The 20322-nt window shown below is 41.4% G+C and overlaps 1 protein-coding gene across 6 annotated transcripts in view; it reads right to left on the reverse strand.

The window, feature by feature from the left end:
* The window catches only part of rcn3 (reticulocalbin 3, EF-hand calcium binding domain), a 20841-nt gene extending 1628 nt beyond the window's left edge, over positions 1–19213 (reverse strand). For 2 of the 6 annotated variants that reach the window (XM_078161430.1, XM_078161429.1), the window contains exons 1-8: positions 19142–19213; positions 16746–16969; positions 16329–16522; positions 13749–13921; positions 9873–9933; positions 9691–9782; positions 6427–6534; positions 5334–5460 (exon numbers count right to left, since the gene is read on the reverse strand). In XM_078161430.1, coding sequence (XP_078017556.1) covers positions 5353–5460; positions 6427–6534; positions 9691–9782; positions 9873–9933; positions 13749–13921; positions 16329–16522; positions 16746–16960 — 951 coding nt within the window. In that variant the 5' untranslated portion in view covers positions 16961–16969; positions 19142–19213 and the 3' untranslated portion in view covers positions 5334–5352. Of the gene's footprint in view, positions 1–4765; positions 5461–6426; positions 6535–9690; positions 9783–9872; positions 9934–13748; positions 13922–16328; positions 16523–16745; positions 16970–19141 lie in introns of those variants that run through there. The other 4 variants (XM_033643919.2, XM_033643916.2, XM_078161428.1 and 1 more) reach the window with 3 other exon arrangements.
* Positions 19214–20322: the final 1109 nt, after the last annotated feature.

Genomic DNA, 20322 nt, shown 5'->3' on the forward strand with positions numbered 1-20322 from the left:
AAACATGGCGTGTCCTTTTGTGAATAAAGTTGTGTTGTGCGTTAAGGATTTACTGCAACAGATACTGAGTGTAACGTCGAGCTGCATTAATGCTGACCCACATTGTTTATCCCTTACAGACTCACAGACTTAGAGGCGCGTTCATGTGAAGTGCGTGAGTGTGTGAGGGATGTCCCATTGTCAAATCGTCAAGTCAGTGAGTGAGCCCTTTATGCCCCCTTACCGTAGGTCAGCATCGATGCGGACTTACGGTAAGGAAATTACCCACAGTTCATAGCGTTGTGCTTACAATAACCGATAAATGATCATGCCCAGAGCCACCAGTGTCAACAGCATTTTGTAGAGAGGGGGATAAGTGCTGTCCCATTCCTATTTATAGCATCCGGAGCCCTTTCAGACTCTCAGGGGAACCCTGAGGGTTCAGGGCTCGAGTCTTTAGGGGCCGGATTGGAATCGGGCCCAAGCTTCTGCACATCGGACAACACAAGATACAGAGCTTCCGCTCGAACTACTTCCTGTTACCAACCTGTCAAAATAAGAGCATGATGCAATATATTGAATACCACCACAAAAGTCGTGGACATTGAGGTCCACGACTTTCAGCGACTGTTGCATCAGGAGTTGGTGATTAGACCCCGTTTGGTTGTCTCATCGTTCCCGGAGGAGTGTCTATATGAAAGATAGGATTTTACATCACACTAATCATTTATCTGAACAATCTGTTCCACCCAGATATATCAAATAGCCTATTAGCCTAACGTTACACATCGTGGATTTACATTATCATCGGAGCAGAGACAGCGATTTGTCGGGCTGTACGAAAAGTGTCTTTGGCTCTGAGAAGACTTTTGCCAGTTTTTGTGGTTTTCAGTGGGCATAAATCAAAGGATCATCAAAGAGGAATTCCAAAGAACTGCAGGTTTGTCAGTGTTAATAACAAATTAATCTGCGCGGATACATCATGTAATGATTTATGAATAATTTTCATATATTCAAAGATTCTGCAGTGTAATTGGCTGCATATATGGACTCATCCCCACCATAGCTCCATCTGAATAAAGGAGATACATGAACAGGAAGTCATTTCACAGCAGTTCAGCAATTCGGTTAACCTCAGCCTACTACTGACAGAATGACATAAACATAAGCAAAAAAAAATTGTTTGCATAATATTTGTGTTTTATTTTGAGTTGCTGCCAAGTGCGTTTGGGCTCCACCAGATTACAGCTGAATAACAGGATATAGCAGATTATATTAAAATATATGAACACTGTTAAGATAGGCCTAAATAAATGTTGATATATTTTCTGTAGCCTATATTAGACTCATTAAGGCATCACATCACATAATGTCACTACACATCACCTATCAACACACTCTGTACTCACACAATCACACCTCACGCTGTTAAACTGGGTCCAAACCAGTCTTCATTTGCGTCATTAAAAACTCCGATTCAGTTGAGATGAAACAAGTGGCTCTTTTAACGCCACTTTCTGCCACTGAGAATCACGTTATCTGCACTCCATTGATGATGTCTTTTGGTGCTCGCCGTGAACACGCCTCGTTCAGGGTGAGCATACTCAGAGATGATTGAACTGATTCTGATCAGCTATTCTGGAACTGAAAACTCAGAGTTTCCCAGCTCAGGCTCAGTCGACGCGGAGATCGGGATTAGGCTCAGAGTTTGTTGAGCCTGCTTTCTGAAATAGGGCCCAGAGGGGTATTCCAAGTAGGAGGTTCAACAAACTCTAAGTCTATCCCTGAACTCTGAGTTGACTTACTCTGAGATGGGGAAACTCTGAGTATCCGGTTCCAGAACAGCTGATCTGAGTTAGTTCAGTCAACTCTGAGTATGTTCACTCTGAGTTAAACCGACAATGAAAAGCCATCATCAATGGAGCTCCGACTCCACGATTCACCATGGCAACAGGTAAATAAAAGACAGCGCCTCCATTTTAATCCAGTGGATGTAGAGATATTAATGCATGTGTAGCAGGCGGTGCACGTTTATCTTTAAACGAGGAGCCTGAGTCAGAGCGAGAAAAGTGTAAACCATAAAGTTAATAAAAAAGTTTTATTCAGTGTTGTCCGTTTATTCATCATTTATCAGACTTACATTTCCTTAATGAAGATAAAGTGATGGAATCTGACTGTGTGTCAGGCTGTAGATACATTACATTATATTAATAATATATAATAATATATTTGTTCAGATTTGATCTGATGGGGAAAAACACAGGAGGCAGCAACTGAAAAATAGGAAGATTTAAAACATATAGGCTAGGCTATAGATCAAAGACATAAAGACATGACTGTAAACTCACAGTCTGACCCAGTAATAATATGTTTGGTGATTTGCACCTGAAAAGACGTTGAGGTTAAAATACAGTAGATTTGAAAATGTTGCACATCTATTTGTATCTTGACTCAACAGCATTCAGTGACTTTATTTCAGATACAAATGTAGTAAATTTAAAGACACTGAAATGCTGCACCATTGCTCACTCAGAAATATTAACATATAATCCCCAATATTAGGCTATAGGAATTATGTTCCATCAGTGCGACCAATGACATCAGTGGTAGAGATCATTAGTCATTGATACTACGTGTCTAAAGCTTCATACCGATTTTTAAAATTTAAATAATTAGACCTACACATTATGTGCAATAAACATTTCGGAGCTGCTCTAACAGACTGATAGTCTGATCCTTGTGCACAGTGTTATAAAAAATAATAAATATAAAAAGGACAGGTTTGATTCTGAGCTGAGGGTGAATTCTCGCTGTGTAATATTTGAATGTAAAGACAAAAACCGATGTCCAAAGAAATGATTGATGTGCATAAATTCAGTAGCCTAACGTAAGACAGTCCTGAGTAACAAACTAATATCCAGCAGGATTTAGACTGCGACAGACGGTAAATCTACGCTAATTAGATTAGCTAATTAGATCTTCGATACAAGCTTTCACGGACTGAATGAATGAGGAAATGAAACAGCGCGCAAGAGGGAGGAGACAGAGAAAAACTCAGGGTTTATTGAAGAAAACCTGTCAGCGAGCAGGTTATGTTCACAGAGTCTGTAACCATGGTGATTGACTCGGAGTTTCAGTTACCTCTCTTTCTGGAATGGATAACTCAGAGTTTCCCTCATCTCAGGGTTAACTTAATCTGAGTTTTCACATAACCCGCTTTCTGGAATACCCCCCAGGACAACTGATAATAATAACTAATATGGACTAGTTGAGTGCACTGAGTGCACAGTTGCCCACGTGCAGTTTCACATGGTGTGTGTTTGGGATACAGGTAATAGGAAATTGCAGATTAGTCAACTGAACCCATTAAGAAGAGCAATGTATTCAGACAGAGTTTTTGTGAATTTTATAGTACGATTGCTTTATTTTAAGTACAGTAGTACCATTGCCAATAGTGAGATAGTTAGTGGGCTAAAACTGTACATTAGTAGTTGAGGTAGCATGTTGAAAGGACCAACACCTCAAACTACATGTAGTGTCTTATTGTTTAGTTATTATACTAGTTAAAGTGTTTATGTTGTATTGACTTAAAAGTGGGGCGCACTGGTAGAATGACTGACTGACTGACAGAATGACACACTGACAGTTTCCGTGATTATGTACAACATACCATACCATGACTCAGTCATACCAAAAATGAGAAAAAAAAACCCAAAACATTGGTCCACAGGGGGAGCTGCAGCGATCGGTCACATTTTAGCCATTTTTAAGTATTTTTCTGTTGTTATAGCGCCACCCAGTTGCCAACTAGAGTTAAATTTCTCCAGTCACCTTGAGGCGTCCTGTTCTACATATCTACCACATTTAGTAAAAATCGATATGGCGGTTAGGCCTAGATAAGAAATTAGCTCTCTAGCGCCTCCATTTTGTTTGATCGGGTCAATAATGGAGGGGTCCCCTCAGATTATGTGTGGTCATATGCCTACAAAGTTGTGTGATGATCGGTGAAACCCTTGAGATGTTATACACCATGTGATAAGCCACGCCTTCCGCAATATTTATTGCCTTATAGAAGCTCAGTTTTAGTAAGTTTTCCAACTTTTGCCAAGAGGGAACTTTAGATATTGGTCCCTAGATTATGTTCACCGAGTTTCATGCAGATCGGTCAAACTTCCTAGGAAGAGATCGATTTTAAGTGTTCAACAAATTCAAAATGGTGGAAAATCTATATAACCGGAAGTTATGGGTTCTTGAGGCAAATTTATTCCTCATGAGGAGAGGCATCTCTGTGCAAAGTTTCATGTCTGTACGACATATGGGGCATGAGATATGCCCATTCAAAGTTTGCAATTTCAATCGGTTGCTATAGCGCCCCCCTTTGGCCAATTGATGTAATACTGCTCCATTCGCATCCTCCCATTACCCTCTACCACTGTGCCAAATTTCACATGGATTGACCAAGTCAGTGAGGAGAAAATTGTGGAACACACAAACCCAAACCCACACACACACACCCACAGACAGACCGAGTTTTCATCATTATAAAGTAAGATAATAATAATATGATTCTGCTGAAAATTGATAGCACCAATACCTCAAACTACATGTAATGTCTTATTGTATGCTGGAAATAGTCAGGGTTGGAAATATGCCCATTAAAAAAAAAAAAAACAGTAAAATTGGGAGGTGTAATGTTAAATTAATAATATTTATGATCATTTTAATTATATAACAAATGTAAGTGAAGTTTGAAGAGAGGTTAGTGTAAAACAAAAAAAAAACTGCATTTGTAGAAAAAAGAAGACTTTAATAGTAAAACCCAAACAATTCAGTAACAGCCTTTCAGTCAGTGACAGCAAATGTTCATATATGTCTGTCTCAGATAAAAACTCTGTATCTCCAATGGTTGCTGCTCCTCATTATGTAAGAGCAAATGTGTTGAGACCACTTTTGAACCTTTAAGGCTCATAGAAACAGCTTCCTCCCAGCTGGCTGCCAGTGCAGTTTGGACATTATCCACTGTTCGGTTGTAATTTTGGAGATACGCAGTTTTCACTGGACAGCACCAATATGTCATCTGTGAGGATATGAGGCATCTCAGTTAAAAAAAACATCACATGGATATGTAAATAAAACAAAGAGGAGTGTGTGTGTTGGACCATCAGTACCATTGGTATTCACATACACAGTATGTGAGTGCATGGTGCACTTGAATGGATAAGTATGTCTGTGTGTATGTGCATGCATGTGTGAACGAGGGCACATGATTATACCCTTATGTCCCCCCCCACAAAAAACAAAACAAAACAAAACATGGTAACCAAATTCTACATGCTTGTGCAATGTAAACCCACATGAGCTTCTGATGGTTCATCAAAGTTCATCATGTCTTTTCGTTAAGTCTTCCCCGTAATTGGTCGCCTGGCTGCCCACAAACATGTTCCAGTTGGCCAGAATCTCTTTCTTGGTTATTTTCTCATCCTGTTGATTGATTCCATCCATCATTGGTTCATTGGTTTGTGAATGAAAGACACAAAGAGGAGGGGACACATTTGGTGATGACAAATAGGACAGACAGATGATGTTAATAATTAACTCACAATTACCCAATTAATTGCATCATGTTAACTTATATTCCTGACAGCACAGACAAGTGATGGGCTGTCAGTCTGGCTGTCTTCTGACCAACCCCTCAACATGTTGTACCTGTCCTACTTTTATTATTAAATCTGTTCTCATTCCCAGGGCATCAAATATGGCAGCCTGGTTAGTGGCACTCAGCTGTTAACACACAAGGCACGTTACACAGTGGTAAAAGTAATAATACTTTGTTACAAAACATCCATATTTTTTGGGAGTATCAGAATTTAACTTGAGTTTTTATATTTCTGTCAACTTTCAATTTTACTCCACTACATCCTAAATAAATTTTTTATTTTTACTCTGAAACATTTGTATGTATCAGTGTAAAAGTATTTTACTCCAGTTTTTATTACCATTTCCATTTCTTTGTCCTAAAGCATCTTTTGTTACTTCACTACAAAATAAAATCACAAGGTTTGGAGAATCAGTAGTCCTACCTTGCAAATGAGATCATAGTTTTATCACATAAGCTCAAGTGCAAATAAGTGCTCTCAAAGCCGCAGTTAAGTTTGGATTTCCAGTCAGGCCCAGGCTGCATGTCAGTTTAGATTCAACATGCCTGGAACTAAATACCACTTGACAATGAGACTGACTTTCACTGTGAAACCATTGACCTTACAACAGTTACAACAGTGCATGGTATTGCAGTTATGAGTGGAAACTGTTTTGAAAAGTCTCTTGATGCATTTATTGACACTTCAATATTTCACTTTTCAAACTCAGCTGCAAATCACCCTGAAGCCTGAAAGTTTCTGTGTCAAAGGCCACATATATATAGCAGTGTTAAAGCAGTGGTAGGTCTACCTTGTTGGTGTCCGTCTCATGGATCAAGTGTTTGGCTTCGTTGTCAGCATGGTCAACCTCTCCTGGCAAAACCCAGTGGGCCACCTCACCAGCATCCAAGAAGCCATCCTGTACAACACACAGCTGCTTTACTGAGGAGCTAACAGGAAGAACAGGCACAATGATGGCACACACTCATCTAAATCCACTCTGAAGAAAGGTGAAGCTGGGAAGCTAAGCAAGAACCAACTGAAACTGTACTTTAGTCAGGAACACTTTAGTTAAAAAAAAAAACAACAACTTTATTTCCACTTCCAATATTACATTTGGCGGTATGGCTCTGTTCTGGGGCCTCTCTGCCTTTCATCCAGCCTACACCAAAACCCTTTGGCAGAGAGAGCACACCTCTCAACCCTTCCACGCACCTACATGGAGAGCCTAAAGGCCAAAACACACCGGCGCTGTACGACGCGCGCCAAAACAGCTGCCCCCATTATTTTCTATTTACAAACCCCCACCGGCGGCGGCTCGAAGTGCGTCGACGTGCCGCACCGCGGCACTTTACGCTATTGTCCTATTTTTCCAGCGTCGCCGCCCTAGAAAAAGCGCTATTTTGTACTTCCCAGCCTAGCGGACTGGAGTGTGCAATAGAAATCTGGTTGACGCCCCGCAGCGCGACGCTTTTTGCGTGTGTTGGGGGCGGCACTTGACTCACGTCAATGACGCCGCCGGTGTGTGAGGGCTGAGGGAGCACACCTCTCTACCCTTCCATGCACCTATGTGGAAAGCCTTAAGACAGAGAGAGCACACTTCTCTGCCCTTCCACACGCATATGAGGAAAGCCTAAGGCAGGGAAAGCAGTAGCAAAGACCCCCCGGCAACAGAACAGAGTAAGCATCAATGACAAACAGCAATGTCACTGATAAGTCAGACAGAACATGAAAAGGAGGAGCTGAGGTGGAGGCGGGTTGCAAAACAGCTTGCAGTGGAAGCACCAACAGTAGGCAGGCCAAAGCAGTTTAAATGGGGCACCCTAAATGAGATTTGCCAGTTGGTTGCATAGAAAAGAATAATGTGATCTATGAGCTGACTCCCTTCCATCAATAAACTGATTCATCAGTTGAGATCAGCTGATGTAGCTGGAATGTGAACGGAGTTTGATATCATGTCCTTCCTGAACTAACACTATGCTCAATAATAGATATTAAACATTCATTCAAGTTTTGTGTTAATTCTGCTGTTGGCCTGTGGAGGCTGCAAATAGACAAACAGACATGCTCTGTGCTACTTTTCAGAATGCTGTGCTAGGGTCCTGACAAAAGTTAGGACATATGACCACATTACTTCTGTTCTAAAATCCTTACTTTGGCTAACTGTCAACAAGAGAATTGATTTCAAAATCTTAATGCTTGTGTATAAGTCACTCTGTGGTTAGACAAGCCCTGACTGACCACTTTTAAGTCAGCACTAAAATATTCAGTTTTTACATTCCCTACTCCACCTTGTAATGACTGAAAACTCATTCTTAAACTTAGTTTTAAATCATTTTAAATAATCTTTAACTTTTTCTCCTTTAATTTTTTCTCATTCCAAGATTCTTCCTGAGTTCTGTCAGAAGTATACTTACACATCTGTTTCAGTTGGTTTTAGGCCCAATCCCATTTCTACCCCTTAAGGCCCTGTGTTTATATGACAATGTTATTGAAACGATCCCCATTCACACGGAGCTGCAAAATCTACTGCAAACGCTGTAGTATGCACGCCAGGCCAATGGGTGGCAGTGTAAATTTGCAAAGCAACACCACGGCATGAGGCCATGCGCCTGCGCTGAAGTGCCTTCCTCTACAACACGGTGATTACAAACCAAAACAAAGAGACACAATGGCGAAAGCATGCAAAGATAACTTTGTCTGGATGGACGATGAGGTGGAGTTACTACAGTAACAGATCTACACTTCACTTCAAATCAACAGGGTGAGCAGCACAAACAGAGCTCGGTATTGTTGTGACAGTCGACTTTCTCGCGCATGCCTAGTGACTGGAACCATAATGCGCATGTGCGAAAAGTCTCTGTTTTCAGAGGAACTGCATATTGCAAGTTTACATGACAACGGAGACGCTGCCGTTTCAAAAAAATTGCACTCTGGAACCGTTTTCAAAACGTTCCGTTTTCAGGCACCCAAAACGCCGCTGTTGTGTAAACGATCGGCCAAAACGCAACTAAAGTTTACCGTTTTCAGTTGAAATCGTTGTCCTATAAATGGGACCTAAATCTTCCACTTGGTATTGAGTGCCCTCGCTTGCGAGATAACCCTTGATGAGGGAAGTGAGAAATATTAGGGTAGAGATCTTTCCCTAAGAAATGAGACACCACTTCATGCAAATCAGCATGGCCGTAGTAGCAACGCAAGATACCGGTAGTCATTCAGGTTTGAAAATGCTGGCTCCAGCGTTTGTGTTGTGGCGTGTGCTATGTTTAGTCTTCTCCGTCTGCTGAATCAACGGAGAAGAAATGCTGAAAACAGGTGGCGTCTAAGAAGTCTTCTAGTTCTGATTGATTTTATTTGGGTAAGGCGATTTGTTTAAATATTTTGACGCTGTGTTCAACCAAGTTGCTGATGAGTTTATTCTAGTCCAACCATCTGTTGTTTGTATGGCCTACATTCCGATCGTACAGTAACAAATTGTTTTCCAAAACTTGCCAAAGTTGCTGACTTTTTAAGGTGTTCTGGAAAATTTCATCTTCCACTTCGTTGAAAGTGTGGGTCGGGGCTCCCTTGGAATCTAGGGCGGGTTTTAAGCGTTGGAAACCACTTCCACTCCCTCAGTTCTGTTTTGGGACACCACTAGCCTAAACGTGAACATGCACAACCAAGTGTAAGTGGGTATTTCTAGGGGGAGGTGTGGGTATTGGGACAGGCCCTTAGTGTGAGAAAACAATTTCACATCAACATCAGTTCACCAGTGGTCAGCAGGGGTGAAAAGAACAAATTCCATTTACTCTCATTACTGTAAGATGTGTTATTGTGTACTCATTTTTCTAAAGTATTTCTGAAAAACAACAGTTTGACTTGGTCTCAGGTACTTTTCAGCTCCACAGAGCTCCATGTCCAGAGAGGTTGGCACTCAGCCAACACTGGAAATCCAATCACCACACGGCCTCAAGCTATGGTGTTTCCACATGTGCGAGCTGTTACTCTAACCTGTGACTGAAACCATCTCATGTGTTGGGAAAATAATCTCAAATGATTGATTACTATTTTTGTATAGCTGAGTAGCTTTTACCTTGTTGGTATCTCTGAACTCAGAGAAATGTTTCCTCTCTGTCTGGACCCAGTCTGGCTCGCTCTCCCCATCCTCTGGTGTGAACATGTCGCCTGTGGAGCAGCAGCAGGACACACACATTTAGGACAGATGGCCTCCATGTAAGGAATGGAGGGGTCACTGGTCCATTTGGAGTCACCTACCGATGTATTCATCCAAGTTGATCTTGCCATCGCCGTTCTTATCAATGTCCTCCACAGTTTCCTAAATGAGGAAATTATTTAGTTCTCACAGTGGTCCAGACCTGTTACTTGATGTATTGATCAAGTCATTTTTTACTTTAGGTCTCTGAACATTGAGAGCTCTGTGCAAGGAGACAGGGGTCATAAAAGGTAACCTGATCATACACTTTCACTGTTGTAAAATCGATGTAGCTGTCAGGCTGCAGGCATTATGGAAAACAAAGGTTGTGTATCTTAAATCAGTATGAATACAATGTTATGTGTATATATATGTGTCAAGGTCTCTGTGATCACATGGCCTGCCTGGTTTGATTTTAACCCAAAAGCAGAGCTGAGATACATAGCCTCATCAGGGGTCACAAGGTAGAAAAAAAATAGAATTGCTGCCCCAGTCCAAGTCCATTTGTGCCAAATTTTAAGAAATTCCCTTAAGGTGTTGTTGAGATACCAAGTTCACAAGAATGAGACAGGTGAAAGGTCACAGTGACCTTGACCTTTGACCACCGAAATCCAATCAGTTCATTGTTGAGTCCAAGTGGAAATTTGTGCCAAATTTGAAGAAATTCCCCTGAGGCGTTCTTGAGATATCGTGTTCACAAGGATGGGATGGACGTCTGTACAGACATAAGTATGGACAGACAGATGTATAGACAACTCTTAAACATAATGCCCCCAGCCACAGCCATCACAAGTGCAGAGGCATAAAATTATTGATGTAGAAGTCCTTACAAACATACACTGAACAAAAATATAAATGCAACACTTTTGTTTTTGCTCCCATTTTTCATGAGCTGAACTCAAAGATCTAAAACATTTTCTATATACTCTTCCTGAGGTTTTTACCGTTTTTTTCCCCGTTAAAGGGTTTTTTTTGGGGAGTTTTTCGTTATCCGCTGTGAGGGTCCAAAGGACAGAGGGATGTTGTATGCTGTAAAGCCCTGTGAGGCAAATTGTGATTTGTGATATTGGGCTTTATAAATAAAACTGATTGAAATTGAAAAGACCATTTCCCTTGAATATTGTTCACAAATCTGTCTAAATCTGTGTTAGTGAGCACTTCTCCTTTGTCGAGATAAGCCATCCCACCTCACAGTTGTGGCATATCAAGATGCTGATTAGACAGCATGAATATTGCACAGGTGTGCCTTAGGCTGGCCACAATAAAAGGCCACTCTAAAATGTGCAGTTTTGCTTTATTGGGGGGGTCTGGGGGGGTCAGAAAACCAGTCAGTATCTGGTGTGACCACCATTTGCCTCACGCAGTGCAACACATCTCCTTCGCAAAGAGTTGATCAGGTTGTTGATTGTGGCCTGTGGAATGTTGGTCCACTCCTCTTCAATGGCTGTACGAAGCTGCTGGATATTGGCAGGAACTGGAACGCGTTGTCGTATACGCCAATCCAGAGCATCCCAAACATGCTCAATGGGTGACATGTCCGGTGAGTATGCTGGCCATGCAAGAACTGGGATGTTTTCAGCTTCCAGGAATTGTGTACAGATCCTTGCAACATGGGGCCGTGCATTATCATGCTGCAACATGAGGTGATGGTCGTGGATGAATGGCACAAAAATGGGCCTCAGGATCTCGTCACTGTATCTCTGTGCATTCAAAATGCCATCAATAAAATGCACCTGTGTTCATTGTCCATAACATACGCCTGCCCATACCATAACCCCACCGCCACCATGGGCCACTCGATCCACAACGTTGACATCAGCAAACTGCTCACCCACACGACGCCACACACGCTGTCTGCCATCTGCCCTGAACAGTGAAAACCGGGATTCATCCGTGAAGAGAACACCTCTCCAACATGCCAGACGCCATCGAATGTGAGCATTTGCCCACTCAAGTCGGTTATGACAACGAACTGCAGTCAAGTCGAGACCCCGATGAGGACGACAAGCATGCAGATGAGCTTCCCTGAGATGGTTTCTGACAGTTTGTGCAGAAATTCTTTGGTTATGCAAACCGATTGTTGCAGCAGCTGTCCGGGTGGCTGGTCTCAGACGATCTTGGAGGTGAACATGCTGGATGTGGAGGTCCTGGGCTGGTGTGGTTACACGTGGTCTGCAGTTGTGAGGCTGGTTGGATGTACTGCCATATTGTCTGAAACGCCTTTGGAGATGCCTTATGGTAGAGAAATGAACATTCAATTCACGGGCAACAGCTCTGGTCAACATTCCTGCAGTCAGCATGCCAATTGCACGCTCCCTCAAAACTTGCGACATCTGTGGCATTGTGCTGTGTGATAAAACTGAACATTTTAGAGTGGCCTTTTATTGTGGCCAGCCTAAGGCACACCTGTGCAATAATCATGTTGTCTAATCAGTGCTCAAGTGCTCACTAACACAGATTTAGACAGATTTGTGAACAATATTTGTGGGAAATGGTTTTTTGTGTATATAGAAAATGTTTTAGATCTTTGCGTTCAGCTCATGAAAAATGGGAGCAAAAACAAAAGTGTTGCGCAGGGCTCGACAGTGCGAGCGTTTCACTCGCATTTGCGACTAAAAATAGGTGTGTGCGAACTGTAAAAAATATTTAGGGGCACATGTGCGCATAAAAAAAATCAGCCGAAGCAGCCTATATTTTTGTCAGTAAAAAAATATGATAATCTAACCGCAAATGTTGGAGGAACTCCAGTCGCCTTCCCTCTTCCCCGTGTGACACGGTTATGGGCGGTTTTCCAAGCCACTGTCAGCACAATGAATATAAGTCCCACTGTCGGCAGTGTGGAAATAAGTCAAAGTGTGGAGGAGATGGACCGGGTTAAGCGGCGGATCTCCGGGGAAGCCTGTGTCATTCTCCCCGTAGTTCAAATAATTTCAACTCTGAGTGCAGCGCTTGGGCGGAAAATCAGAGCGGTGCGTGACGCCAAGGGTAGCGGTGCCGCTTTGTCAGGCGTTGCTGCCCTCTCCATAGACAAACAATGGGACAGCCAGGGCAAAGCGGTTTTACAGCTGATCATGTGTAGAGGCCTTTAGGGACCGTTCGCCACGGTACCGCTGCTGGGCAGGGTGGAAATAAAGCCCTTTTCACACAGAGTGTGCAAAGCGCAGACCTCCGCCGACGAACCCATTCATTGTGTATGTGCTACTGCAGCGCAAGAGCGCACCGCTCTGCCGCCGAGCCGTCTGTGCGCCGCCAGCCTGTGCTCGAATTGAATTTTTTTTAATTTCACCACAACGCGCTGTGACGACACCTTGGCGCCGCGCGTCCAATAGCAGAGAAGAGCCTGAAGTAGACCCAGAAGCGGTCACCATGGAGCTGTAGCTCCTGAACGAGCCTGTACTCCCCCAAATCCTGTCCTCTGCGCCCTACCCCGCGGTGGGCGCAGCGAAAGCTCTGTGTGAAAGAGGCTTAAGTCCTGCAGAGTTTCAGAGGACCTGGAGAATGTTTTAGGATAGTAATAACATTATATAAGATAATCATATTGCAAAGATAATATATATATATAAGATAATAACATACTTGATGATTTTACCTTTCTGTACATTTTGTATACAAATTCATTACATAATTTTGCTTGTAAATGTCTCTTTGCATCACGTTTATTACGGAAAACACATTATTTGATCAATTTACATTGTGCCCCTAAAGTTCTTTGTGTGCTCCTTACTTTTTCAACTTAGGAGCACATGTGCTCCTTGGGAAAAAAGTTAGCGTCAAGCCCTGTTGCGTTTATATTTTTGTACAGTGTATGAATAATGGATGCAAACATGTATTTTTGCTTCTAAAGCATGAAACGTGTCTCACCACTTGCATTGCCATCCATGGTAAAATAATTCATCATCATATGATCAAATTTCCTGGTGGTTAGAGAGTAGGCTTACCTGCACTACTACGTCTCTCATGTAATCAAACTCCTCCGGGTGAAGGAAGGCAGTGAACTCCTCACGTGTGGCGATACCGTCACCGTCTCGGTCAGCCATCTTGAAGCGCCTTTCGTCCCGGGTGAGCATAGACTTATAGGTGGCCTTGTCTTCAACATCATCAAACTCCTCATCTGAAAAGAAAGCTTTCCCTTTTAGCAATACCGGTGTTCCATATAGACGGTGTTTCCTGACATATTTCTGACCAGACAGATACATGTCTATTCCTCAAACAGTCTTCACCTGTGTATAAGTCATTATTAAAGTGCTCAGAGAAATGGAAATTCTAAAGTCTCTTAATATCCACTGACAACTGAGCAAACTCCATCTGGTTTGAAGATCATGAAATATAACTGAAATGGAACTTGAAGTGCCATTGTTTTGATTGACCATTTATTTTCAGCTGAGCCTGAGAGTTTATTCTTGACTTAAGAGTAAGCATATGAGACCAAATAATTTAACTTTCATTTAAATCTTTTTAATTTGCTAATGGAGACAAGCATGAAATGTAATAAAGAGATGCTGTTAGAAGCTAAAAAAAATTAAAAAAAAAAAATACTGCTTTGCAGTTGTATGACTCCTTGAACCTGTCAAGTTGCACTTACAGTTTACATTCATATCTTTGAAAACATGGACACCTCACACACATCTTTCCCCAGGCAGCACAGATGATCCATACAATCAAAATTAGTGTCACAAATTAAGTATCTGACCAAATGTCTCTCATTCTGTTCCTGAGATACGACGTTGAATAATGGCCAGAAAAGGGTTTTTGCAGAACATCATGATGTCGCAGTGAAGGTGACCTTTGACCTTTTGGATAGAAATTGTCATCATTTTATCCTATTAGACATTTGTGTGAAGTTTTGTTATAATTACTGTATGTATTCTTGAGTTATGGCCAAAAAATGTTTTGTGAGGTCACACTGATCTTGACGTTCAACCACCAAATTCTTTTTTTTTTTTTTTTTGGCCGGGATGACACATGGGTTGGAATCGAACACGCAGCAGTTTACTTTTGTAAACGGAGCGCCTGTACTACCAGGTGAGCTACTAGGGTCCGTGTACCATTCGTTCATTTGTATTTCAATTAGGAATGAAAAAACAAAATGGAAAAACGATTTGTTATTTCATTATTTGTTGTTCAATGTCAAACAAAAAACAGATTTCGTCTTCTTTTTGAAATATTTCATTTAGTGCGCAGGTCAAAAATAAAACATTAAAAAAAAAAAAAAAGTCTCAATCCCTTTTTTTAATTTTGATATTTAATCTCTCTCATTTCAGTGCCCTGGAAGTTATTCAGCCTAGCTTGTACTTAATTTACTGTCTTATACTGATAGTAGGCTGTTGTTTATTACGGCTGCCTTGGAGTCCCAAGGATTATGCGCTTGTTGCCGCGACGTAAAACATAATTTTGACTCTAACATCGCCATTGCTCTCGAAGGCTAAATGTCGCATAATGCCTGTAGATGCCGGTATTCAGTCATTTTCAAGCTAATTCATGAACTGAAAAATTGAACAATTATGGGGAAGATGAAATGAGAATGATCAGTAGAGTGCAATTGTCCTAGATTTTTAGTCTGTATATAGTGGTTTGTGATCTGGACCTGGTCTAATGTCAAATCGCCCTTTTTTGCATTTTCACAAATAGAATAAAGGTTTCACAAATCAGAAACTGTGTTTTAATGAGTCTCTGGATTCTCCATGTTAATCTAGTCCAGATTTGACTAGTCTAAGTATAGTGGTTTGTGATCTGGACCACTTTTTTTACATTACATTTTTTTAATTACTTAATGATCTAAATCTTAAAGACTTTTTAATACAGAGCAAACAAGACCACAGCAAATAGGCAGAAATAGCAAGACTGAAAAGCAGTTTACCATGAGTAAGGACAATAAGAATAATATGCTACAGTTAAAATGCTCAAAATTTAGGACAATTGCACTCTACTGATCATTCTCATTTCATCTTCCGCGTATTTGTTCAATTTTTCAGTTCATGAATTAGCTTGAAAATGACTTAATACCGCCATTATGCAACATTTAGTTTCGAGAGCAATGGCGATGTTACAGAGTCAAAGTTATGTTTTACGTTGCGGCAACAAGCGCATAATCCTTGGGACTCCAAGGCAGCCGTAATAAACAACAGCCTACTATCAGTATCAGACAGTAAATTAACTACGCGTTAGGCTGAATAACTTCCGGGGCATAGAAATGAGAGAGATTAAATATCAAAATAATAAAAAGGGATCAAGACCATTTTTTAAATGTTCTATTTTTGACCTGCGCACTAAATGAAAAATTTGAAAAAGAAGTTACTTTGGATATTTTGCATTTGAGATTGCCAGTTATAAGGGTTCATGTTGTCTGTTCTATAATGAGTGTAGCTGCTTCATTAAGCAGCACTAAGATCAGTTTCCAGATGAAAAAGACAGAGATAGAAAAGAAAAGGAGGACGTAAAGGAAGGAGTTAAGAAGGAAAGGAGGGAGAAGAAAGAGTTAGCTTAGAATGGCAATACATCTTTCCCACATTGAGAATTACCCAGATAGTAGCCATAGGTGGTGTTTTTGTACTCCTCCCAGCCTATCTTTCCATCTTGGTTCTTGTCGTAGTCCTTCCAATGTTTGTTCACGTTCTCCTCAATGTACCTCCTCTGCCGGTGTTTGATCCAATAGTGCAGCTCTGCGTGGTTGATGTAGCCATCCTTGTCAGTGTCAATGCGGTCTACGATCTTCCTGTAGGGACAGTTGGAGAGTTATGGATAGGGTTGACTGCAATCATCTGCCCCCTCCATGCTTTAGGATTAGAACCCCAATTCTGATGGACACACACCCTTAAAGCAATGTCTACAGAACATACAAAAACACACAACAATCAGTGTTAGAAGCTGGGGTTTTTCTGACCCCAGCTAAGACATTTTGTGGCAGCAGGAGACAGTTTAGAAAGAGAAAAACGTACGCTAATCTTTCTTTGCTCTCCTCAGGAGTCAGCTGGTCAAAGGTCTTGGCCTCTTCCTTGCCCAGGAAGGCCTCATGGTCATACTGGAAGCCGTGACCATCATCGTGGGGGTGGTTACTCAGATCAGCCTGGTGATGGATGCGCTTCTCCTGAGCGGGGACTGCAAAGGCAGCAACAGCAAGGATGCAGAGGGATGCTAGTGACTTCAGCAGCATTATGACTGACTGGTGGAGGTGGAGACAAAAATTAAAATTAAAATTAAAAAAAAATTAAGAAACAAAGAAAGAACAGTGGCCACCAAGGTGAAAATATCTTTTGCTGAAAAAAGCATGCAAGCAGCAAATATGGTGACAGTAAATGAATAAAACACAGTTCACTAATACTTTTACAATACTACATTTAACATAAAATAAGATACTGTGGATTTGCAGCTCAGTTTTTCTTTTTCTGATTGAAATGCTTTTGAAATAAAAGACCACAGCGCCTCCCAGAGGTCAGAGTATCAAACTGAGGGAAGTAAGGCCAAGAAGTGTCTCCTGGCCACGGGACATCATGATGGGGAAAAAGTGGGACTGCCTTCGCAAAGCCTGGCATGAAAGGTTTAGTTTTGTTTGCCATTTTTTATTTCTAAGTAATTAGTGCCATAACTAAATTAAAATTGGCTGAATAAAGTAATAAAAAGACTGTACTTTTTTATTAAAAACAAAACTAGAATTACCACGTTTGCATGTTTCTGCAAACCAGTCTCTAAGTTTCTCTTAAAAATATGGATGCTTCACACACATCTTCCCCTTGGCAGCATAGAAGATCTGTACAATCAGTACAGTTTCAAGGTGGATACCCATGATTAGTGTTTAGTTAGGGTATTCTTAAGTCCAAGTCGATGTTTGTGTCAAATTTCAAGAAATTCCTTCCAGGTGTTCTTGAGATATCATGGTCAAGAGAATGCAATGGACAAGGTCACAGTGACATTGACCTTTGACCACCAAAATCTAATCAGTTTATCCTTGAGTCCAAAAAAATGTTTGTGCAAAATCTGAAAAAATTCCCTCAGAGCGGTTCTGAGCTATCACGTTCAAGAGAATGAGACAGATAGGTCGCCCTGACCTTGACCTTTGAACACAAAAAAGTAATGAGTTCATTATTGAGTCCAAGTTTGAAGAAATTCCTTCTAAACATTCTTGATACTGCGTTTGCTAATGGGATGGATGTACAACCTGAAAACATAATGCCTCTGGCCACAGCTATTGCCAGCGCAGGGGCATAAAAATGGAAGCTCTCTGAGGCCCCTCTCACCCCTTAAAGACGAAAAATGGTTTAGTCCACCATAGCACTAGGATTCATCCCTAAACACAGCTGGAACCTGAGTAAGTGACTGCTTATGCTGCTGGAGGACCACTGTCATGTATTTCTCCAAAATAGCTCCAAAAAAGAAAAGAAAGAAAGGGATGGGAAAGAAGGCAAACTGACTTTGTAAAAAAAAAAAAAAATCAAAAGGTGCATGAGAGAGTCTCTATGGGGGCCCACAGAGACTGTTTATACATATGGCCCAGAATTTGGTGGAATGCTGGAACCTCTCCTCCTAACAGTGTACAGGTCACTCAGATTAATTTGTGAGTGGATGGTAGGTGGAGTTCTGAGTGTCTAAGATTGGCTGACTCACTATATCTGCTCAGTCTAATGAGGAAATGAATGGCTTGTGCATTTCTTTCAATAAGTTTGGTATCTTCATCGATACAGACAGCAGTCAGAATGGAAAGGTATTACCTTCTACAATTCCAATACATTCAAATACAGCAGACTATGAAATAATGCCTGGAACAAATAAGAATTTCTTTAGTCTTACCCACATTAATCTCCAGTGTGCTAATTTTGCAACAATCCATACATGCCATTATTTGGAGAAGGTCAACTAAGGCCATGTCATCAGCATATATTAAACTACCAAAACCCCTGCTCTAATCAGACATTTATACACAAGCAGAATAATATAGGAGTAAGAACACATCTTTGGATTTACAGTCAGGCATCGTTCTGTGGTCACCATTAACCCCAACAGAACTGTATGAGGATGGGAATCATCAGAAAATTCAAAACTGAACTAAAATTCACAGACACTGTCTCTCATTAACCTTCAAACTGATAACACCTCATGACGAGTAATCAGAAGTACATTTATAAGCATGAGCATGTAGTGTCTGTTTTTCCTCCAGTCCTGCAGTTTGCATGAATTCCATCATTAAACACACGTTCACAGTGTTTCCTTCATACTGCTGCAGGTCCATCAGCTGAGCTGTGTGCACTTTATGACAGCGGAGCTACAAAAGCCTAACAATTACTCTTAGTCAGTGTTCTTCTCATATAACTTTTTCGAGGCAAGAAAAAAGTTAACTCACCAGTCGGTTACCAGCTTCTCGCGACACCACCCCTTGCAATCTTTGAACAGTAGAGCAGTCCGCGTTGGCACTCTGTACCTTTAAATAACAACGTTAGGGAGGCGGAACTTGTTGTTCAGCTACCCAATGACCGACGGCGTACAGAGGATTCTGACCAATAAAACATAGGGCACAGTTCTTATTGGTTGTTAACCGCCACGTTGCCACACAAAAGGAGATCACTGAGCAGAGTCACTGCTCGCTACGTTTGTCCATTTCCCATTCATTTCACGCATGCGTTTCCTGCTCCTTAAATCAGAGTTTTCCTCTGACAGAGCACATGTCAGCAATGGGATGATGAGATGCACCGTGTTTGGAACTGGAGACATTATTATACCAGCTCATTTCCTCAGCACTATCACACCATAGGCTGCATTGATAAATTGATAACAGGTCTATAAGTCAGTGATGCTCAACTTGCAACCTGCAGGCCAAATCTGGCCTGTGATTGGATGCAGGGTGCTGAATATTTTCTAATTCACAATGAAAATAAATTACTTGACACTGTGATTTTTTTCCATGTACTTTAATGTAAATAAGGGCCAGAGTAAATTAAAAGAGCCATTAAAATAGAGCTAATATGTTCTAGTTAAATGTGTTTGAGGTGGAGAGTAATGTTGATTGGTGCCAAATTTTTCTGCACATTATGATAGCATAGACATGGCTGAAAACTACATTACTTGGGGGAAAACAATTAAATACTTCCTGGACTTGCAGGGTACTTCTACCCCCCAAGTGCATTGTGATTACAGCCCAGATGATAGCGATAATACATTACACTGATGCATTGCACTTTCATTTGTAATTTGCATCTCCCTTTATTCTACCTTTTTTTAAAGGTAGGATCTGGAGGATTTTCAAACAAAACAAAATATAGACATAAACAAATGAAATCCTACTTAATCATCACCTATGGGCTTCTACTCGTGTGGTGGTGACTCTGTTTGCAGAGCTCCTGCCCTTTAACTGTATTTTAATGTTTTTGTGAGCTCGGCCGCTTCTGGGCGGAGATTTCCCCAGCCAATGAGAGAGCGCAGGTGCCGTGCCCAAGCGTGTCCGAGCGTGCACAAGCACGAGCCTTGCCTGAACCTCTTCTGTGAAGCCTTCTTCCGTACCTCAGGGCTCTGTACACCCGGGAGAGT

This window comes from Epinephelus lanceolatus, chromosome 18 (assembly GCF_041903045.1).
Source record: "Epinephelus lanceolatus isolate andai-2023 chromosome 18, ASM4190304v1, whole genome shotgun sequence".
Classification (NCBI taxonomy): domain Eukaryota; kingdom Metazoa; phylum Chordata; class Actinopteri; order Perciformes; family Serranidae; genus Epinephelus; species Epinephelus lanceolatus.